Source organism: Doryrhamphus excisus, unplaced genomic scaffold, assembly GCF_037039965.1.
Source record: "Doryrhamphus excisus strain RoL-2023G ecotype Guam unplaced genomic scaffold, RoL_Dexc_Guam_v1.1 HiC_scaffold_24, whole genome shotgun sequence".
In the NCBI taxonomy this organism is placed as follows: domain Eukaryota; kingdom Metazoa; phylum Chordata; class Actinopteri; order Syngnathiformes; family Syngnathidae; genus Doryrhamphus; species Doryrhamphus excisus.
In genome coordinates, this window is record NW_027621862.1 from 2,015,160 (window position 1) to 2,038,908 (window position 23,749).

At 39.4% G+C, this 23,749-nt stretch overlaps 2 protein-coding genes and 1 long non-coding RNA gene across 36 annotated transcripts in view; 2 read left to right on the forward strand and 1 right to left on the reverse strand.

Moving 5' to 3' along the window:
- The window catches only part of tcf7l2 (transcription factor 7 like 2), a 124,889-nt gene extending 116,030 nt beyond the window's left edge, over positions 1-8,859 (forward strand). For 12 of the 33 annotated variants that reach the window (XM_078788689.1, XM_078788685.1, XM_078788687.1 and 9 more), the window contains 2 exons: positions 1,324-1,396; positions 6,798-8,859. In XM_078788689.1, coding sequence (XP_078644815.1) covers positions 1,324-1,396; positions 6,798-7,224 — 500 coding nt within the window. In that variant the 3' untranslated portion in view covers positions 7,225-8,859. Of the gene's footprint in view, positions 1-1,323; positions 1,397-1,857; positions 1,931-2,357; positions 2,420-6,797 lie in introns of those variants that run through there. The other 21 variants (XM_078788686.1, XM_078788688.1, XM_058061094.2 and 18 more) reach the window with 8 other exon arrangements.
- A 2,219-nt stretch (positions 8,860-11,078) lies between these two features.
- crygmxl2 (crystallin, gamma MX, like 2) overlaps positions 11,079-23,749 on the forward strand; it is a 55,630-nt gene continuing 42,959 nt past the window's right edge. For both annotated transcript variants that reach the window (XM_078788815.1, XM_058061124.2), the window contains exons 1-2: positions 11,079-11,179; positions 21,588-21,712. In XM_078788815.1, the coding sequence (XP_078644941.1) occupies positions 11,094-11,179; positions 21,588-21,712 (211 nt within the window). In that variant the 5' untranslated portion in view covers positions 11,079-11,093. The remainder of the gene's footprint in view (positions 11,180-21,587; positions 21,713-23,749) is intronic.
- Positions 12,254-18,985, reverse strand: LOC131109293 (uncharacterized). Its single transcript, XR_013625761.1, has 3 exons — positions 18,955-18,985; positions 14,277-14,343; positions 12,254-12,400 (listed from the first exon to the last, which is right to left on the reverse strand). It is a non-coding gene; the product is annotated as an uncharacterized LOC131109293 (long non-coding RNA).

A 23,749-nucleotide genomic window follows, 5' to 3' on the forward strand; every position in this document is an offset into this window, starting at 1 on the left:
CAAGGCCTACCCAAAAAAAAACGCACCCACTGTGAATACGAGAACACCCGTAGTAAATCCTAACAACCACGTTGCAAAAAACATAATTACTGTATAAGGACGATCAAATAGCTGAAACCAAAGCCTACCCCAAAAAACGCACCCACTGTAAATACAAGAACACCCATAGTAAATCCTAACAACCACTTTGCAAAAAACATAATTACTGTATAAGGACGATGAAATAATTGAAATCAAGGCCTACCGAAAAAAAACGCACCCACTGTAAATACGAGAACACCCATAGTAAATCCTAACAACCACTTTGCAAAAAACATAATTACTGTATAAGGACGATCAAATAGCTGAAACCGAAGCCTACCCAAAAAAAACGCACCCACTGTAAATACGAGAACACCCATAGTAAATCCTAACAACCACGTTGCAAAAAACATAATTACTGTATAAGGACGATCAAATAGCTGAAACCGAAGCCTACCCCCAAAAAACGCACCCACTGTAAATACAAGAACACCCGTAGTAAATCCTAACAACCACTTTGCAAAAAACATAATTACTGTATAAGGACAATGAAATAATTGAAATCAAGGCCTACCCAAAAAAAAACGCATCCACTGTAAATACGAGAACACCCGTAGTAAATCCTAACAACCACTTTGCAAAAAACGGAAATATAAGAAATAAAAGCTGAAATCAAGGCTGACCACTTCCCAAATCACCCACAGTGAATCTAAACAAAGCACCCGTGGTGAATCCCACCCACAGTAGATCATGCGGGTGACAATCACATTGCAAAAACTCAAAAATAAACATGATTAAATAAAAAAAAACTTAATTTTGACTTCACAAGATATTTTTTCTGACTATGCAAGAGCAATTTTAAGTAAAAATACAAACGGAACAAAAAAAACGCCAACTTTCCGAAAAGTTTCTGTTCTGTTGACCGATTTTTTTTTGCTTATTTGGCACACGAAGAAAAAGCATCTTGTTTTTGATTGAATTTGAGTTTTGAGTTTTTGCTGTTAGGATTCACAGTGGGGGTATTTTGTATCGATTATGGGTTTCGTATCCAGTATTCTTATGTACGTTGCAGTCACATTAGCATATTTTTATTTGGCTTCCGTTCGATTCCCTTGGTTATTTTTCCGCGAAAGCAAAACATGTAGTGTGAATCCAGCCTTTATTTATAATTCCGCTATCATCTCCATAGACTCACTGTTTCTCCTTATTTTTTGTCTTATTTTTTGCTTTGATTTGCTTTTGGTGCTACCTTTTCTTCTTCTTCCTGTTCTTCTTCTTCTGTGCTGGCCGTCGCGGCATCAGACCTGAGCGCCCCTAAGAAGTGTCGAGCGCGCTTTGGGCTCGACCAACAGAATAACTGGTGTGGCCCGTGCAGGTGTGTATGGGGTGTGTGTGCTTTGCACTGAGCCCCCCGGGGGGCGCGGGTACAAGGCTGGGTAACACCTTGCTGGGACTTCCTCCTACTTTGCTTGCTTTTTTTTTTTCTTTCTGTGTGTCTTGTCGGGCTTTGACGACCGCTCAGCTTCCTCCTGCCCCCGCCGTGCCAGTCTTTCGGGGTATCTTTTATCGGGAGCGCAAATGAGGAATGAATGCCAGGGGGTGGGTTTTAATTTCAGGACTCTTATTTGAGTGACTGGCAGGCGAAGGCTTGGGGAGGTGGAGGTCAATGTGGAGGACGTCCCAGCGTTGCCAGCCCGAACCTCGAACCCAGGCTCAATGTTTTTTTTTTTTTTTTTTTTTTTTTTATGTGTCTGTGCAATGACGTTGTGCCATTTTTTTTGTTTTGTTTTTCTTTTCTGTGTCTCCTGTGTTTGTGTCTACCTGTTTGGCTAACAGATGCAAATACCCCAAAGAAGTGTCGTGCCTTGTTCGGGCTTGACCAGCTGAGTTTATGGTGCAAACCGTGCAGGTACAATAATTGTAGAAGCCAACCGGAGCCGACGAGCTTCTCCTTTTTTTTTTTTTCCGATGATTTCGATGCTCTTCCAAATACCTTTTTTTTCTTATATCGGTGTCCTAACAGATGGCTTTTCCTGCCCTCTCGGCACTATTTCTTCATTGGATTCGCTTGGCGGAAAAAATGGGTTTCTGGTGTATTGAAATGTACTTTTTCAAAGGTTAGCATCATTTTTTTGATGACGGAAATCCATTTTCTCCTCAAGCTCCCTCCTTCCATCTTAACTGTCTAAATGTATTTGTCCTAATTGGCGCCCTTTGAATAACAATGTGATGCTCACAAATTTAGCCCTGACGCTCTTTTCTGTGCCCTCCTCTTTCCTCCTCCTCCTTTTCCTCCTCCTCTTCCTCCAAACTCCTCTTCAATAACCCTTACTTAGTCCCTACCTGTTGTCTTTCTGTTCTGACACAAGCAGTCTTTGAATTGGGAATACTTTCATGGTAGGTATTTGTTTCTGCTAAGTGATTCCCCTTCTCTCTGTGTTACACCGCCGCAAACCCCCCCCCCCTTCCATCTCCGACCCAACAACAACAGCGCATCGTCATGTTCCATTTTTTGTATGTTCCGTGGGCATTTGTTTACGTGTGTCGCTCGTAAATAGCTAGCATTGCTACCTCGATATTTGTCGCGGGAACCTCCAAATTTCAACACAGTGGTTGACTTCCTAGTACTTTTTTTTTTTTTTTACCGTGCATTCAAAGTGTAAAGCAACTCAAGTAAAGTAAAACTACTCACAAACTACAATCTGTGTTTTGAGTAACGTTTTAATACTATAAACGGTAAAAGTGTAAAAAGAAGTTAACCACTGTGCAATAAAACTAAAATAAAGTAAAACTACTCAATCTTTGAAGCGAATGATCAACTGTACAGTCAATGTTTATCATTAAATGTGTAATTAAAGTAAAGTAAAATTACCCAAAAGTAAAAAGTCAAAAGAAAAACTGTAAAAAGATGTTAGCCACCGTATAATGACGCAAAAACACGGCAAAACTACAAAACTACTCACGTTTTAAAGATGCCTGGAGGACAACAATGATCACGTTTACTGTCAATGTTTTGAGTATTTTTTTTACATCAACTGTAATACTAGTGTTAAATTAACCACTGTGCAATAAAACTAAAATAAAGTAAAACTACCCCATCTTTGAAGAGAATAATGTAAAAACTGTATAGTCAATGTTTATCATTAAATGTGTAATTAAAGTAAAGTAAAATTACCCACCCTTTGAAGTGCTGTAAAGAATAAACTTTCAAAAAAATCAAACTGTCAAAAGTAAAACTGTAAAAATATGTTAGCCAACGTATAATGACGCAAAAACACTACAAAACTACTCACGCTTTGAAGATGATCAGCTTTACTCTCAATGTTTTGAGTCATTTTTAACATCAACTGTAATACTAGTGTGAAGTTAACCACTGTGCAATAAAACTAAAATAAATTAAAACTACTATATAGCCATAAGAAAGGAATGAATAAACTGCAGGCAATGTTTTGCTCACCTATCATATTTATATTATATATTATTTTACATAATTACAAAATTATAACAATAAGGTAACCACAGTACAATAAAACCATCATGAAGTAAAACTACTCGCCCTTTGAAGAAGGTAAAGTATAAACAAAGTGTACAGGCAAACATTTTAGCATTATTAACTGTAATAAAAGTACAAAAAAAATGTTGACCACGGTGTAATAAAACTAAAACAAAGTAAAACTACTCTCCCTTTGAAGATGGCTGACCGGCAGTGGTAGTGGTATTTTATAGCAAGTGCTGTGTAATGTATTATTGTACGGTATTTATTTTAGCGTCTGCTTTTATAAATGGAAAAGCCAAAGAAAAAGCCACTTGTAAGAAGTGATAATTGATTTAAAATTTTTAATTTAAAACAACCGAATTTTATGACTCTTGTTGGACTTTGGAGGTTCCTCTGTAGCTCTCCCCCCGTTCATATTTACAACAGGGGGGAGGAAATATGAAATATTCAGTGAAAAAGTGCAGATCAGAAGATCAGCAGAGGCGAAGGATGATAATTCCGTCTTCATTAAAGGAGCCGAGAGGTTAAGAGTTCTCTCTGGGCTGTGGAAAGAGATGCATCTGGCGTAATTTCCCGCGGGACGGCGCAAAAATCAATAGCATGCAGCAGCACATATGATGAATCGATACGTCTGTTCAAAAATGGATATTAGCTCATTTGTTGCAGTTTGATGGACAGTTATCAGGAGCGAGGCGCGTACTTAGTAGCAAAACGATACCCCGGTGTGCTCGCTCGATACTCGTTACCACCCACCTAGAAAAAGGCTGCGCTGGTTTTTTTTTTTTTTTGTTTGTTTTTTTTTGGAGATTCCCGCCCCCCTTCCGTTAATCCCATGCAATGTCCAATTCCGTGCATGCTGGTCTTCCCATTCAGCATGCTTGGCCTTTGTTTGTGTTCCCTCATCGTCAGTAATGCTCTCTGAGTTTTTTTTTTTTTTTTTTCTCATGTCGAACATCCACGATGTTCCGCTAGATTTCTTTTTGTTCGACTTGTAGCCTTCAGGCACGTTCAGGGGTCACTGTCAGGGTCAGATCTCTCTCCGCCCCCCCACCCCAAACCCCCCCATTCATGGTAGAATCGCCACACTCTCGCTCTGGGGGTGAGCGCCTCAAGACCCGAGCAAGCAAGAAGAGGGTCTTGACCCCTGGGCAGGAATGCAAACATGAGGCCTTGACCCCATCTTGTGTCTGTGGGGCAGGTTGTTTGCTAGCTTGCTAGTGTTTTTTTTTTAATTTTCAAGTGTAGCCTACAGGACGAGTCAGAGATCCCCAGTTGTGCATTTTGCCTATAGAGCGTGTCGGACCAAAGATACGCGGATCGTGGTTGGAATCGGCCCTTGTTGCTCAAAAACGACTAAGAGAAAACGTTAGCGGCTACAACAACAATCAGGCAATCGGACAAAAGGACAGTTTCTGGAATTAAGACAAAATCAGCGCTGTCAACCAAAAACAAAGACGGTCAGAATGGGCGGTCGTCGCACAAAAACGGTAGTCTTACGTCTCAAAGTCGGACAACAATCTGTAAGAACGCCGCACAGATCGTACTCGCGATTGTCCGTTGTTGCTAACAACAAAAACAATGGTCTTACATCTCAAAGTCGGACAAAATGTCGGTATGACAAATCATTAGCTACGACAACAATGTGTAAGAACGCCGCAACAGATCGTACTCGGGATTGTCCGTTGTTGCTAACAACAAAAATGGTAGTCTTACATCTCAAAGTCGGACAAAATGTCGGTATGACAAATCATTAGCTACGACAACAATCTGTAAGAACGCCGCACAGATCGTACTCGGGATTGTCCGTTTTTGTTCGTAGCAAAAACGGTAGTCTTACATCTCAAAGTCGGATAAAATGTCGGTATGACAAATCATTAGCTACGACAACAATCTGTAAGAACGCCGCACAGATCGTACTCGGGATTGTCCGTTTTTGCTAACAACAAAAACGGTAGTCTTACATCTCAAAGTCGGACAAAATGTCGGTATGACAAATCATTAGCTACGACAACAATCTGTAAGAACGCCGCACAGATCGTACTCGGGATTGTCCGTTGTTGCTAACAACAAAAACGGTAGTCTTACATCTCAAAGTCGGACAAAATGTCGGTATGACAAATCATTAGCTACGACAACAATCTGTAAGAACGCCGCACAGATCGTACTCAGGATTGTCCGTTGTTGCTAACAACAAAAATGGTAGTCTTACGTCTCAAAGTCGGACAACAATCTGTAAGAACGCCGCACAGATCGTACTCGGGATTGTCCGTTGTTGCTAACAACAAAAATGGTAGTCTTACATCTCAAAGTCGGACAAAATGTCGGTATGACAAATCATTAGCTACGACAACAATCTGTAAGAACGCCGCACAGATCGTACTCGGGATTGTCCGTTTTTGCTAACAACAAAAACGGTAGTCTTACATCTCAAAGTCGGACAAAATGTCGGTATGACAAATCATTAGCTACGACAACAATCTGTAAGAACGCCGCAACAGATCGTACTCGGGATTGTCCGTTGTTGCTAACAACAAAAATGGTAGTCTTACATCTCAAAGTCGGATAAAATGTCGGTATGACAAATCATTAGCTACGACAACAATCTGTAAGAACGCCGCAACAGATCGTACTTGGGATTGTCCGTTGTTGCTAACAACAAAAATGGTAGTCTTACATCTCAAAGTCGGACAAAATGTCGGTATGACAAATCATTAGCTACGACAACAATCTGTAAGAACGCCGCACAGATCGTACTCGGTATTGTCCGTTGTTGCTAACAACAAAAACAATGCTCATGCATTTCAAAGAATTCAGAATTCAGGAAATTATTGTTGACAAAATGTCAGTGAAGCTAACATGATTAGCCGCTACGACAATAGCAGCTAATGATGAGGACAGTAGGGAAACTGCATAGATTAGCGGTAAAAGTCGGCCATTGCTGAATGAAATCGATTTAAACATGCGTCAGTGAACCCATCACCACCACAAAAGTGGTCAACAAACAAGGAAAGCGCATGTACAAAGCATAGCTATTTTAGCATGCTAATGCTAACCGGCTGCTAGCGTCCAGAAAGAGAGCATTACTTCATTTTTGTCTTCCTTGCCTGCTTTCCAGCCAGGAATCATTTGTCCATGTCTGTCTTGTCTACTACTCAACGGGAAAGGGGGGGTCGGCGGGAAGGGCGGGGGGGTCATTTCTCAATCATGCATGGCAAAGCTGCTTGAAGGTCGTCAGGCACGGACGCGATACTGAAAGCTGCTCTCTACCTCCCCCCTTCAGGAGGAAAAAAAAGTGCATTCGCTACATCCAAGGTGAAGGCAGCTGTGCCAGTCCTCCCTCATCGGACGGAAGCTTCCCAGACTCCCCCCCCTCCTCCCCCTCCTCCTCCGTGGCCCCGTCCCCCTCGCCAAAAGAGTCCAAACCACAGACTGAACAAACGCAGCCTCTCTCACTGACTATGAAAGCCGCCCACCAGCCACTCCATCACTCCCAGCACCTCCTCGCCGGGCCGCCCGACAACACGAGCAAAACGGCGTCCGCCGCCTCCTCGTCCGCATCCACCCACAACGGCGCCCGGGAACACGGCGACGTACCACCCTCCTCGCGGCATCCGGTGGTTTCTCCCATGATCCGACCCTCGCCGCTGCTGTGTCATTCCCACTCGCTCCTCCAGCCTCTGTCGCTAGTGACCAAGTCCATAGAGTAGTCGGAATTTCCTCTTCCTTATTTCCTCGCTAGCCGTCATATTTTTTTTTGTTTTTGTTTCTGAATTTTTTTTTTTTTTTTTTGTAAAGTTCATTGGTCAATATTTGACCCAGCATGAAAAAAAAAAACGAAAAAAAAAACATCCGACAAATTAGCTGTTTAACCTCGTGAATCTGCCAAAAACGTTTTCACCTTTCAAGCGTTGGTTCTCCATCTTTATTTGTATTAAATACGAGCTCGCGAACCAATCAGATCATCCACAGAAGGGAGTAAGGGGGGGTGGATAAGTGGGATATGGGGGGGGGGGTGGGACACCGAGGATCAACTTTTAATCGTGATGTTATTTGTTCTTGTTTAAATGTACAATAAAAAATGGGGCTGGTCGGGTATGGGATGGGTAGGGTTAGGATTGGAGGTATGGGGGGGAGTACTGTTGAATTATGCATTCTTCCACTGCTTTTGTCTTTTTTTTTTTTTTTTTTTTTCTTTGTTGTTTACCTTTTCGGGAGGCGGGTGGGCTCCGGGGGAGGTTCGGGTGGGAGGGGTTGTTTAAAAAAAAAAAAAAAAAAAAAAAAAAAAAAAACATGCTAGGACCAGTAGTATTTATTGCTTTAGAGATTGCTCGTCGTATCTTGTACGTGTCTCGTTTTTTCTTTTTCTTAAAATGTTGTACAAATATTTTTTTTCTTAAGGTTAAGCAACTTATATAATATACGGATGATCCATTTTTACAAGGAGGTTTTCGATATTTTTTTTTTTTCCCTGTTTTTTTTTTATATTTTGCCCCGCCCCTCCCCCAACCAACTCTATGTACTGTGTAGATCTCATCCACCCAACATATGCACATCTCGACGAGAAGCCATTTTATTACGAAAAAAGCGGGACATCTTCCTTTTCTTCATCTCTCCCGACTCTTTGATTGGTGTACAGATTTTTTCCCCGTTGCCAAATTTTTGTGATAACCTCATCTCTCGTTTCATTTGGACGCCATCTTTTTTGCTGTGACGTTACATAGATTGCTATGTATGTAGTATAAATGTTGCTATAACAAAAAAAAAAATGTGTTTGGTAGCAAATTGTCAAATATTAAAAAAATTTAAACCTAATAAAAAAAAATAATAAAAAACAGGAAAAAGGACATCATACTGTATAAAAACCCCACCAAGGGCCAAATTATGTATATTAGGAGGTTCATAAAAAAACGTATTAAATACAAAAAAATACACAAACTGCCATTTTTAAGTACATGACTACATATAGGTAGCTAGAAAAAAAATAGGCATGTTGATGTTGCAAGAGGCTGTAAAATAACGAGTAAAAAAAAAAGCTACAAGAGAATCATCCACTCATTGTAGTTGACATGACGCGACTGTAATCTGTCTATTTCTTCTCTGGTTTATTAAGATGCTAATGATAAATAGTTTGAATGTTTCCTTAACGGCTGTGATGTTCCTGTTCTCTTTTATGCTCTTATCTTTTTTTTCCTTTCCTTTCTTTCTTTGCTTTTTTTTTTTCCCCTGTTATTTTTCAATGGCTCCCGAAAAAGCCATTGTTTTTTTGTAATGAATAAATGTTAATGCTGTACAGTCTCTGTAGCATGCAGTTCTGTATTAATAAAAGCAACTTAGTATGTGCATATACGAGTCTTCCTTTCCGGTCTGAGGTGTTGTTTTGTTTCCTTCACAGCTTCCAGGCATGATTGAATGTTGTGTTGTGACTGTGAAATCGCAATAGCGTGTGTTATATGTAAACAAATAATTAGCAATTATTTCTTCGGAAAACCATGTTACATCATATTTGACGGAATTATTCACATAAAAAGCAGCGGGGCTGTTCCCAAAAAAAAAAAAAAATGTCAGTTTTCTCAGAGGCCTGTCAGTGTGCTTATTAAGGAAATGTATCTTACCCATAATGCAACTCTGTCTTATTTTGCATTTCTGCATTTTCTAACTTCACAGAAATGCAGAAATCGAAATAAGGCCCAAAAAAAAGTATTTAAATACAAAATGTGATAAATTCAGAAAAATCAATGGGGTTCCACCAAAGTGGAAAATGTTCCATTCCTAACAATGTTCACCTACCAATGTGTGCCGACGGGAACAACAAGGTGCATCATTCCGTCCCACACAAAATGTACACAATTCGCTAGCTAACTGAGATGGGCGGGTGGCTAACATCCTAATAACCAAAAAGGGAACTTTTGACAAAAACGATGAAAAAATGCCTATGCTGCTTATCCTCACTAGAGTCGTAGGTATGCTGGAGCCTATCCCAGCTGTCTTATTCAGGCGAGAGGCGGGGTACACCCTGGACTGGTGGCTAGCCAATCACAGGGCACATATAGACAAACAACCATTCACACTCACATTTATACCTATGGACAATTTGGAGTCGCAAATTAGCCTAGCATGTTTTTGGAATGTGGGAGGAAACCTACACAATAATTCCTACCAAGGGTATGAACCCACGCCAAGCTAAAACTCGAACTTTACATCAAACAAGTCATTTGTCTTATTTTCTTACTATACTGGGTAATACAAGTGTAAAAGTGACTATAGGGGTGCTAGTTCATGTCTGGGGGGCTCTAGTAATGTTAAAAAAAAATAGGTAAACAAGTTTTCATTCATTCATTTTCTACTGTTTATCCTCACGAGGGTGGCGGGGGGTATGCTGGAGCCTATTCCAGCCGATCACAGGGCACATATAGACAAACAACCATTCACACTCACATTCATACCTATGGACAATTTGGAGTCGCTAATTAACCTAGCATGTTTTTGGAATGTGGGAGGAAACCGGAGAACCTGGAGAAAACACACTCATGCACGGGGAGAACTCCGAGGGTGGAATTGAACGCGGGTCTCCTAGCTGTGAGGCCTGCACGCTAACCACTCATCCACCGTGCAGCCCATAATAATACATTATATTATATAAAAATGAGTTGACAACAATCTTAATGTTGTGTAAGACGGAATATTAGTAAATTATTTGGCATAATCCATAATAGAGAACATGACCATATTGTTACTTTTCTATGTATTTAAAATCACATATGGAATACAGGAAGTGGGTTAATGTACTGCAACAGTTGTGTAAGTATGATTTAAATGATGTGATATATTTCATTGTAACTTGGTAGCATTAGCATTAAAAATGTCCTTTATGGATTCTTGTTGTTGTTGCACCTGAACAATCCCGTGAAACTCAGCCGCTTACGGACGCGTCCGCCAAGACCGCCTTCCCGTCTCGTAAAGAAAAGGGGGCGGTTAAAGAAAATGTAGGATGCTTCTTTGTTGCCGTTTGAATAGTACACAGTACACAGTACACAGTACACATGCACTCAATGGATCCGGGTGGGCCGATACCCTTGAACTGGAAGACGTGGCAACATGGCGACGCGTTAACATGGAAGTGGTTCAATTACATTTCAAGGAGAAGAAAGGCTTTGTGCACCTGACTAAAAGAAAACCTGGCTTTGATGTCCGCCGCAGTCGGACTCCACGGCGACGAAGGCCGACGTTGTAAGCGAGCATAGAAATCAAACGCAGCCTGTCCCTGAGGTGACAACAATAAGAAATCCTGTATACCTCTGAACTCACCACCGTCACAGCTTGTACTTTTGCATTGGAGATACTTTCAATGTGAGCATAAAATGTACATGAATTTAGCGTCTTTTTGTTTATTTTTTTCCAGATCGGTTATTTGATCGAACGGCTCTTTAGGAGTACAGTTGAAGCAAATCCTGAGCACCAGCAAGCATTTTGGCACCTGATTGGTAAGTAAAGTACATTTATGGGTTTGTTTTCTGAAAGTTGACATTGAATCTCATCTTTCTGGTGCTCTGCTGCCCCCTGCTGGCTTGGAGGACTGATGGCAACGTCTTCTAGCGTCGTCGTTGGGCGAGATGCTTCCAAAAATGCAACACTGGTGATTTCAGACCCGACGCATCATTTAAGGTAAATTGACTTCCTTTCCGGCTGCACGGTAGTTGAGTGGTTAGCGCGCAGACCTCACAGCTAGGAGACTCGAGTTTGATTCCACCCTCAGCATGTTCTCGCCGTGCATGCGTGGGCTTTCTCCAGGTACTCCGGTTTCCTCCCACATTCCAAAAACATGCTAGGTTAATTAGCGACTCCAAATTATCAATAGGTATGAATGTGAGTGTGAATGGTTGTTTGTCTATATGTGCCCTGTGATTGGCTGGCCACCAGTCCAGGGTGTACCCCGCCTCTCGACTGTCTGATGACAGCTGGGATAGGCTCCAGCATACCCCCCACCACCCTCGTGAGGATAAGCGGTAGAAAATCAATGGATTTTTAACATTACTAGAGCCCCCTAGACATGAAATAGCACCCCTATAGTCACTTTTACACTTGTATTACCCAGTACAGTAATAAAATCAGACAAATGACTTATTTGATATAAAGTTAGAGTTTTAGCTTGCTGTGGGTTCATACCCTTGGTAGGAATTATTGTGTAGGTTTCCTCCCACATTCCAAAAACATGCTAGGTTAATTAGCGACTCCAAATTGTCCATAGGTATGAATGTGAGTGTGAATGGTTGTTTGTCTATATGTGCCCTGTGATTGGCTGGCCACCAGTCCAGCCTGAAGACAGCTGGGATAGGCTCCAGCATACCCCTGCTACCCTCATGAGGATAAGCGGTATAGAAAATTTATTAACTATTAAAATTTATTCACTATTAGCCGTCATAAAAAAAACAAAAATGTATTTTAAAAAAGCAATAAATAACGTTTACTATCATTTTTAAAATCAAACTTTATGAAAGTTGTGTGTTCATGCCTATCTAATATAACAAAAAAAGGAAAAGTGCCAGCTCCATCTGCTGGATGTGATGGATCACTGCAACCAGATATGCACTTTTATCCAGATTTGCACCAAACTGGAAGCTAGTCTTTTGTTTGAAGTGTAAATTAGCGACGATAAAAACATAAGTTGGCTCAGAACAACAAAAGTGGTATCAATTGGAGCTTTTTTCATATAATGGTCCACACATGCAGACTTGTGTGTGTGTGTGTGTGTGTGTGTGTGTGTGTGTGTGTCACCTTCCTGCCATGAGCGGCCTCCTCCCTAATGATGGCAGCTAACTAGCCTCAGAGTGGAGCGAGCCCCCAGGCTAGTGCCACATCTCTCCATCAAGGTCCGCCTTCATCCCCCTTTCCAAAGACACACACACACACACACACACACACACACACACACGGCCAATGACAAATAATTCATATTATGGCATTCCTGAAAGTTTGTCTCATTAAGCAGCCCTGACATTCCCCCTGCTTAATAGCACACCTTGCCTGTTTTTCTTTATTTTTATGTTGTTGTGAAGCAGCATCCCACTAGAGTTGAAGAACACAAGATGTTGTTGTCGTCTTCTTTCTCCACCTTGCTCGCTCTCAAGGTGATGCGGCTTGTGTTGACACGTATCAATAATAATAATATAAATGCACGGTGGAAAAGTGGTTAGACCGTAGGCCTCACAGCAAGGTGACCCGAGTTCAATTTCACTATCTCTGTGTGGAGTTTGCATGTTTTCTCCGGGTACTCCGGTTTCCTCGCACATTCCAAAAACATGCTAGGTTAATTTGATTTTATTTTGATTATTTGATTTGACTAATAATAGGCTATAGTCAACCACAAGACAGCGATCAATTAATTAATTTATGAATTTTTGAAACATAATGGCTGTATTATGGACTGAGTGGTTAGTACGCAGGCCACACAACTAGGAGACCCGAGTTCGATTCCACCCTCGGCCATCTCTGGCCAGGTTTTCTCCGGGTACTCCGGTTTCCTCCCACATTCCAAAAACATGCTAGGTTAATTAGCGACTCCAAATTGTCCATAGGTATGAATGTGAGTGTGAATGGTTGTTTGTCTATATGTGCCCTGTGATTGGCTGGCCACCAGTCCAGGATGTACCCCGCCTCTCGCCTAAAGAAGACAGCTGGGATAGGCTCCAGCACCCATGCGACCCTTGTGAGGATAAGCGGTAGAAAATGAATTAATGTATTGCAATATTTGATTTGACTAATAATAAGCTATAGTCAACCACAAGGCAGCGATCAATTAATTAATTTATGAATTTCTGAAACTTAATGACTGTATTATGGAGTGGTTAGCGCGCAGGCCACACAGCTAGGAGACATGAGTTCGATTCCACACTTGGTCATCTCTCTTTGCATGTTCTCCCCGTGCATGCGTGGGTTTTCTCCGGGTACTCCGGTTTCCTCCCACATTCCAAAAACATGCTAGGTTAATTAGCGACTCCAAATTGTCCATAGGTATGAATGTGAGTGTGAATGGTTGTTTGTCTATATGTGCCCTGTGATTGGCTGGCCACCAGTCCAGTCCAGTGTGTACCCCGCCTATCGCCCCAAGACAGCTGGGATAGGCTCCAGCACTCTCGTGAGGATAAGCGGTAGAAACTGAATGGATAATAATAAAAGGGAGCACGAGGTCCCGCATGGGGTACACTATCTATGCGGCACACTTGTTATGTAAGTGTAACATGAAGCTTTGGGTAATGCATCAAAACTCATTAATATCCTTACTAGGGTATGCTGGAGCCTATCCCACCCTGGACTGGGTAGCCAGCCAATCACAGGGCACATATAGACAAACAACCATTCCTATGGACAATTTGGGACAGGGTGTCTCTTCATGTAAATCACATTTTAAACACTTTTAAAGTTCTTTTTTGGAGTATTTTGCCAAAAATAAATAAGCAACCCAATTTGGATATGATGCTTTTCATCATACAATAACAGAATTTCAGGTGTCTATTCATCAAATGCTATTAAATCCTAATATTCATAAAAAAAGGAGTCTGGTAAAACTTGCAAAGTGCAACAAAAGCGAGAGCTGAGGCTTGATGAGGGGGGTGAAAATGTTCCTCTTTTGTCATGGCATGTTTTGTTCATTGAGGCAAACGGGAGGATGGAAACAGAGTGGGAGGTTTTACTTTTTTTTGTTGTTGTTTGAGTGAGTGGCAATCAGTCAAGTTCAGAGCCGCGGAGCTCCTGGCGAGCCTACCAGGCATGTGGCGAAGGTGCACTCTGTCCTGAGGGCGAGACGCTCTGACGAGGAAGAGGAAACTTTTCTGGAGGAGAGAAGAAAAAAAAAAAAAATCATATTCCAACTTAAAAGGCTTCACTTCATACCCCGCAAGTACAGCAAACTCATATCTTTGCATGAATACATGGCGCTTCACACGGTTGTTTGAATAAGAAACAAAAGAGGAAGAAGATGGAAAGATGGAAGCTACCAACATGAGGAAATATGGAAGAGGAGACTTGTAACCTCCCGTGATGACGTCCACACAAACAAGACGGTTTTTGAAATAGGAGATCACTTGATTCGGGTTACCACTGAGAGGGAATGGCTTTGACCGTACGTTTAGAAAAGCAACATGGCTGAACAAACAAACATCTCGTACACTATTTTTGACTTAATAATCATCATAATCATCCATATTTCCATTTTCTATACCGCTTAAATTAAATTAAATTAAATTAAATTAAATTAAATTAAATTAAATTAAATTAAATTAAATTAAATTAAATTAAATTAAATTAAATTAAATTAAATTAAATTAAATTAAATTATTAATCAATATAATAAATGTAATTCAAATTATATTCCAATTAATGTGAAAACAATGTATCTCTACAAATGTATTGATTATTTGATGATTTTTTATTTATTTTTTACATTTTCGTTTTGCAAAAAAATTAAGTTATGGCAATTATTTTGTTATTATTTATTATTATATGTGACTAAAGTAAGCTAACACGGCTAACACACGGTAATTTAGCAACTGTTTGAATCACTTGATAGGGTTACCACTGAATTGAATTGAATTGAATTAAATTAAATTAAATTAAATTAAATTAAATTAAATTAAATTAAATTAAATTAAATTAAATTAAATTAAATTAAATTAAATTAAATTAAATTAAATTAAATTAAATTAAATTAAATTAAATTAAATTAGTATAATAAATGTAATTCAAATTATATTTCAATTAATGTGAAAACAATGTATCTCTACAAATGTATTGATTGATTTTTTTTAACATTTTTGTTTTGCAAAAAATTTTAGGTTTTTTTTGCAATAATTTTTTTATTATTTATTATTATATGTGACATAAGTAAGCTAACGTGGCTAACACACGGTAATTTAGCAACTGAGAGTTACCACTTTTAAATAATTAAATTAAATTAAATTAAATTAAATTAAATTAAATTAAATTAAATTAAATTAAATTAAATTAAATTAGTATAATAAATGTAACTCAAATTATATTTCAATTAATGTGAAAACAATGTATCTCTACAAATTTATTGATTTTTATTTGATTGATTTTTGATTTTTTTTACATTTGATGATTTTTGATTTTTTAGTTTTTGCAATAATTTTTTATTATTTATTATATGTGACTAAAGTAAGCTAACACCCGGTCATTTAGCAACTGTTTGAATCCCCCATGATCCATTTTGTTGAAACAAGCACTTGAAAGTTCTTCCGGTACCGATGTTGAGGATAAAGTGAGCACGAAAACAGAAAAAGGGGGCCCAACCGCCCCCCCCCCCACCCCACATCAAAGCACTCCCCTCCAGCGGCGTCTTGTGATATTTATTTATTGAGATGATTTTTGCCAGAAACCCAATGGCCTGACTATGCCCCCCCTCTACTCTTTGATATGTTGCTGTCTGTCCTCTGAGAAAGCGGGGTCAGGAGGGGGGTTCAACCCAGGAAGCCCCACCCCCAGGTGGGTGGCGGCGTATTCGTATTGTATACACACACACACACACACATAGCCAGATGATGCAAGGCATTGGTTGCATGAAGGCATTGATTACCATTAAAGGGCCAATTATTTGTTTCCTCCATTTCTTGAAGGAATGGGGGCGCACATCTAAATGAATATCGGATTAAGACCTCACACTTTAGCATCTGTGAAACAGTACAAAGTCAGTGTAGCAGCCTAGCTTGCATGTTTGTATTTCTTTTGACACTATGTAGAGCTAATGCTAATGCTAATGCTAGCTACCGGCTAGCCAAGACAATAAAATTGTTCCCCAAATTAAATTAAATTAAATTAAATTTAAATGAATGTGAAAACAATGTATCGCTACAAATGTATTGATTGTTTGATTGATTTTTTTTTTAACATTTTTGTTTTGCAAAAAATTTTAGTTTTTTTTGCAATTATTTATTATTATATGTGACTAAAGTAAGCTAACGTGGCTAACACCCGGTAATTTAGCAATTGTTCGAACCACTTGATAGAGTTACCACTTTTAAAAAATTAAATTAAATTAAATTAAATTAAATTAAATTAAATTAAATTAAATTAAATTAAATTAAATTAAATTAAATTAAATTAAATTAAATTAAATTAAATTAAATTAAATTAAATTAAATCAGTATCATAAATGTAATTCAAATTGTATTTCAATTAATGTGAAAACAATGTATCTCTACAAATGTATTGATTTTTATTTGATTGATTTTTTATTTTTTTTACATTTTCATTTTGCAAAAAATTAAGTTTTTGCAATTATTTTTTTTTATTATTTATTATATGTGACTAAAGTAAGCTAACACGGCTAACACACAGTAATTTAGCAACAGTTTGAATCACTTGATAGGGTTACCACTTAAATTAAATTATTTAATTTAAATTATTTAATTAAATTAAATTAAAATCAGTATAATAAATGTAACTCAAATTATATTTCAATTAATGTGAAAACAATGTATCTCTACAAAGGTATTGATTTTTATTTAATGGATTTTTTTACATTTTTGTTTTGCAAAAAATTTCTTTTGACACTATTTAGAGCTAATGCTAATGCTAATGCTAGCTACCGGCTAGCCAAGACAATAAAATTGTTCCCCAAAATAACAGCATTGTGAAATACATAGAAAAAAAACACTCCTGTTCCAATTTTTCATCATTCATTGAAGCGAAGGTGTCGCTGTCAGTGTGGCGGGAATGTCCACTGAGAATTCCCACAGTGAGCTCCGGTTCCTCAACGCACCATAGGTTGTAATTTAAGCGCATTTTCATCGCCATGGTGGCACATCTTGTCGACACAACGCATTGTCAAATAATTCTTAATACAGCGTGAGGGTGACAACCGGGCCCCGATAATCAGATTTGCTCTGCCTCATAAACTCGGCAGCTATTCATTGACGGCCCATCAATCAAAACCTCCTCACCTGTCAGCCATATTTGAATAGGAGGTGTTGCTTGGGTGCCCTCTGACAAATTAGCCAGGGAGAGAATGAGTCAAATATTTCATAAATATAAATATGTACATTGTATTATTAATATGAGGCCGCACGGTGGAGGAGTGGTTAGCAAGGGAAGACATGGGTTCGAATCTCCGCTCGGGTATCTTCCTCCCACATTCCAAAAACATGCTAGGTTAATTAGCGACTCCAAATTGTCCATAGGTATGAATGTGAGTGTGAATGGTTGTTTGTCTATATGTGCCCTGTGATTGGCTGGCTGGTGACCAGTCCAGAGTGTACCACGCCTCTCACTGAAGACAGCTGGGATAGGCTCCAGCATAGCCACGACCTTCATGAGAATAAGCAGCATAGAAGATAGATTAATGGATGTATTACTATTATATTTATTTGTATTATATCATATTTATTTTTACTATTAATATTCCAAAAAAATATTTAGAGGCAAATGTGTATTTCCCCTAATTTATTTAAACATATTTCATGTATTCATTATCATATATTAGTATGACAGTAATATTACATAGTATATTATAATATATTTTTTATGTGTTGTCATGAGTAATATTCCAAAATTATTATAGAAAAAGATTTAACTTTAAATCTTTAAAACTATAAAATCTGATTTAACTTGAATATTTCCAAGTATTTTTTACTTATTTATTAGTTTTTAGTGTACATTTGATATATTTTTGTATTTATATTGTTTTTATATTATATTAATTAAGCATTGTATGTATATGATGTTGATCATTGTTATTAATAATCTGAAACAAAGGTTTACTGTATTATTTATCATTTGTATTATATATTGTCAATAATTATTATTAATATCCCAAAAGAAATCATGCCAAGGCCTTCATTTAATAAAATAAATAAAATTTACTTAAATTACTGATTTTAACCATCTGTATTTTTTCTGATTATTATCTTTTAATACTAATAATCTGTTAATGGAATTACATTTTGTGATTAATTATTGTAATTCTAACTAGTGGTATATAATAATTTTATGTAGGCTTTTTGCAAGACTTTTAATGAAGTTTGATGCCAAGTAGAAACACTTAGTGTAAAATATGACAATCGCACTGAACATGGAAAAGAAAGACGTGCTAATTGAAGTAGCGCAAATAATAATCAATAATCCATGGCTGGTGTTTAACACTGAGTGATCGTCTGCTCGTGATGGTAAACAAACACAAGCCCCCCCCCCCCCCCCCCCAACAGATAAAGATGGATATGGGGGCTAACCAGGAGAGGGAGGTATGTGTGTGGATGCCTCCCTTCATGGTCATGCATGAGATTATGGGGGGGGGGTGGAGTGGGGGGGGGATTCAAGCTTGTGGGCCAAATGGTGTCATCCATCAGGACGGACACTGTAATTGACCATCTATTTCCTCATCAATCAAACTCTTCCATGTCAAGTGTGTATGCACGGCGTCCACTCACATTAGTCAGCGTGTCCTCCAAACACAATATACGTATATATATATATATATATATATATATATTGAATACTGCGTCCCAGCCTCCGGTACTTTAGTAGCAGAGAGTTACGCAAGTCCAGTCAACCATTAAATATGTTGACGACTTTTCCAAAACATGCAGAAAAAGGACGTTTGATTGACAATAATTCACAATATTTTCATTACTGTAATGATAATATAATAATATTATCACCTGATAATATAATAATATAATATATTATAATAATATAATATTATATTTAATATTATATATATAATAAATATGATATAATATAAAAACAATAGAAATAAAAAAATCAAATGTACACTAAAAACAAATAAATAAGTACATAAATATATATATATATAAATGTACTTAAAAATATACTTTAAAAATATAATACAGTAAACCTTTGCATCACTAGTACTGCCGATAATTATCTACTTGTTTCAGATTATTAATAACAATGATCAATATTATATACATAAAATGCTTAATTAATATAATATAAAAACAATAAAAAAAATATACATATGAAATGTACACAAAAACAAATAAGTAAAATATACTTAGAAATATTCAAGTTAAATCTTATTTTATAGTTTTAAAGATTTAAAGTTAAATCATTTCCATATCTATTAATTTTGGAATATGACTCATGATAACACATAAAAAATATATTATAATATACTATGCAATACTAATGTATAATAATGAATACATGAAATATGTTTAAATAAATTTAACCCTAACCCTAAATACACATTTGCCTCAAAATATTTGTTTGGAATATTAATAGTAATAATAAATATAATACAAAAAAAATAGAGAGAATAATAATACATCCATCCATTCATTTTGTATGCTGCTTATCCTCACGAGGGTCGTGGGTATGCTGGAGTCTATCCCAGCTGTCTCAGGGCGAGAGAGGGGCGGGGTACACCCTGGACTGGTGGCCAGCCAATCACAGGGCACATATAGACAAACAACCATTCACACTCACATTCATACCTATGGACAATTTGGAGTCGCTAATTAACCTAGCATGTTTTTGGAATGTGGGAGGAAACCGGAGAAAACCCACAAAGTCCACACAGAGATGGCCGAGAGTGGAATCGAACTCGGGTCTCCAAGCTGTGTGGCCCGCGCGCTAAACGTTCATTCTAGCTTTGTTCATTTTCTACCGCTTATCCTCACGAGGGTCGGGGGAGGGGGATTGCTGGAGCCTACCCCAGCTGGCTCTACACCCTGGACTGGTGGCCAGCCAATCACAGGGCACATATAGACAAACAACCATTCACACTAAAAGTGACTATAGGGGTGCTAGTTCATGTCTGGGGGGCTCTAGTAATGTTAAAAAAAACAGGTAAAGAAATTTTCATTCATTCATTTTCTACCGCTTGTCCTCACGAGAGTCGCGGTGGTATGCTGGAGCCTATCCCAGCTGTCTTCATGTCAAAAGGCGGGGTACACCCTGGACTGGTGGCCAGCCAATCACAGGGCACATATAGACAAACAACCATTCACACTAAAAGTGACTATAGGGGTGCTAGTTCATGTCTGGGGGGCTCTAGTAATGTTAAAAAAAACAGGTAAAGAAATTTTCATTCATTCATTTTCTACCGCTTGTCCTCACGAGAGTCGCGGGGGTATGCTGGAGCCTATCCCAGCTGTCTTCATGTCAAAAGGCGGGGTACACCCTGGACTGGTGGCCAGCCAATCACAGGGCACATATTGTTGCACATAGGAAACTGGAGTACCCGGAGAAAACCCACGCATGCACGGGGAGAACATGCAAACTCCACACAGAGATTGCCGAGGATGGAATCGAACTTGGGTCTCCTAGCTGTGTGGCCCGCGCGCTAAACGCTATGGTTTTTATTTTATCATAATGTGTATGAAATAGAATACATGAAAGTTGTATTTATTAGAGGTGCGGTGTTTAATTCGTCAATTAAACGGCCAACCTATCTACTTCGTCAGCATTTCCCTGCTCGTTATTCAGTAACAACTCGCACCGCTTCCTGATTGATTAGTGAATATGAAAACGTGAATGCGGCGTCAATCGTCTTCACGGATGTGATGATTGATGACAGGCCTTCTGTCGTCAATCCTCATCAAAGTTTGTTCCGCTCGGATCTAACCGGGCGGAATGGATTTATTTTTTTTGTTTGTTTGTTTGTGAAACAGATGAATGTCGTTTCTGTATAAAGAAGTGAGGACACACTGTTTGGTAAAATATGCAAAACGGGTACACAGGTACACACACATACACATATAGTGTTCAATTCTTTGTCATGCAGCTAGCTGGCATGCAGTGAATGTGTGCTGGGAGATGTTCTAAGACCTCCTCTTACTTTGTGCCAGCTCGGCTTTGCCCAAGTGGCTTTGCCTTTAAGTTCCCCCATCTGCTTGTCTTCACATTATCTCGCTCCAGGGCAGGCACCTTGCCTAAAATACACACACACACACACACACACACACACACACACACATACACAGAGAGTTTCATCTTTGTGCTGATGACGCACTTTTCCAGTCATGTGTAGCCCACACACACTCACACCTTATCCTTACCTTTTTTTTATTTTAGAGGCAAAAAAAAAAAAAAATCAAGAGCTGGCCTCTGGAGAGAGAAGGCCGCTAACTTCCTCGGAGCGTTGTGATCATCATCGTCGTCATCCCGATCGGATCAGCCGTGGAGCTCCGGAGGACGTCAAGGGGGGAGCAAACATCTCAGGTGGGTTGCGTCAGATGAGATCATTTTTTTTTTTTTGCTTAATGCAGGTGAGAGTTTGCTGGAAAGGTTTCACAAGAGAGAACAGTGGAGGAGTGGTTAGCGTTGTTGCACCGCAGCAAGAAGGTTCTGAGTCTGAAACTGTGTGTGTGTTGTGTGTTGTACATTCATTACTGATGAGATCATGTGATCACATTCCCCCCTGATTAGTTTAAAAATATTTATATCCAGTCAGCATTCATGCACGCCCCCCCCCCCAAAAAAATGTTCTTTCTACAGAAAACACATAAGTTGGTAATCATTTATACAAATACTGTTTAAAAAAAGTCTGCACGGTGCTCAAGTGGTTAGCACGCAGGCCTCACAGCTCGGAGACCCGAGTTCGATTCTGCCCTCGTTTTTTTCCAGTTACTCCGGTTTCCTCCCACATTCCAAAAACATGCTAGGTTAATTAGCGACTCCAAATTGTCCATAGGTATGAATGTGAGTGTGAATGGTTGTTTGTCTATATGTGCCCTGTGATTGGTTGGTTGGCCACCAGTCCAGGGTGTGCCCCGCCTCTTGCTCCAAGACAGCTGGGATAGGCTCCAGCACCCCCCGCGACCCTCGTGAATGAATGAATGAATGAATGTTTAAAAAAAGGCTGCACGGTGACCAAGTGGTTAGCACACAGGCCTTACAGCTCGGAGACCCGAGTTCGATTCCACCCTCAGCCATCTCTGTGTGGAGTTTGCATGTTCTCCCCGTGCATGCGTGGGTTTTCTCCGGGTACTCCGGTTTCCTCCCACATTCCAAAAAAAAACATGCTAGGTTAATTAGCGACTCCAAATTGTCCATAGGTATGAATGTGAGTGTGAATGGTTGTTTGTCTATATGTGCCCTGTGATTGGCTGGTTGGCGACCAGTCCAGTGTGTACCCAGCTTCTCGCTCAAAGACAGCTGGGATAGGCTCCAGCACCCCTTTGCGACCCTCGTGAGGAAAAAGCGGTAGAAAATGAATGAATGAATGAAATTCCATACCTTGTATGGCTTTTTTTTCTCCCTTTTCTTCGACTGATTTAGCTGTCTTCTCCAAGGGTTAAAGGTCAAACTCATCCTTTTGAAGCAGATTAGTGGTGAATCAAAGTGCGGGTCGCTGGGTCTGGGGGTCATGACAAACAAGTACATGAGTTAAAGTGAAAGTAAAATTCCTGTTATGTAACAACAAGCATAGCTAGCAAGGGAGCCATTAATAAAAAGGAAGCCCTTGTTTCATGGCCAACATCTTTTTATTATTATGGGATGTTTGTCAATATGGGCTTGACCTCCACATGATAAGAAAAAAAAAACAGGAGACTTTAAATAAATGAGACAAGGAAGTGCACAGATTGTTGTATAATTCATCCGCCCCCCCCTGCTGAGGATCAGCTGCGTTAGCGTCTAGATTAGAATTTCCTTTTGTTGCCTCCTGTTTGTGTACGACGCAACGCCGAGGCCTGCCAGGGCCTTCCTTCCTGCCTGCCTGCTCGAATTAGAGCTTTAAACATTCATTGGCCTTAACCGAGCACAACCTCTTCATTTCCCTACTGTGCTCACATTTGAAAATCGTGAAATCGACCAAAGACAACAAGAAAGGACGAAAGGAAGGAAGAAAGCGAAGTTAGAGGACTGGAGCGTCTGCACAACAAGAAGAAAAGCTCCTGGAATGACGCCTCCCGGTCCCCGCTTTTGCGTATCCTAAAATACCTGCTGCTGGAAACGTGGAAGCCAGCCACCATGCATGCATGCAGGCAGGCAGGCAGGCAGGGCGCCATTCCCCAGAGAGCCTCCGCTGTTATCATTAGCGAGAAGATGGTGGCGGTGGAAAAAAAAAAAAAAGGGGGGGGGGGGTAGGAGCGGCTCAAGCAAGAAACGTACAAACTTCAGCAAAACGTCAAGTGAGGTGGAAATGTGCTCACATTGCACCTCTTCTCTTTTCTTTTTTGTCTTTCCCGCTCTCCCTCGTTTTTTTTCCACCCCCCCTCCCTCCACACTTTTTCTGTTTCTGATGTGACGACGCTC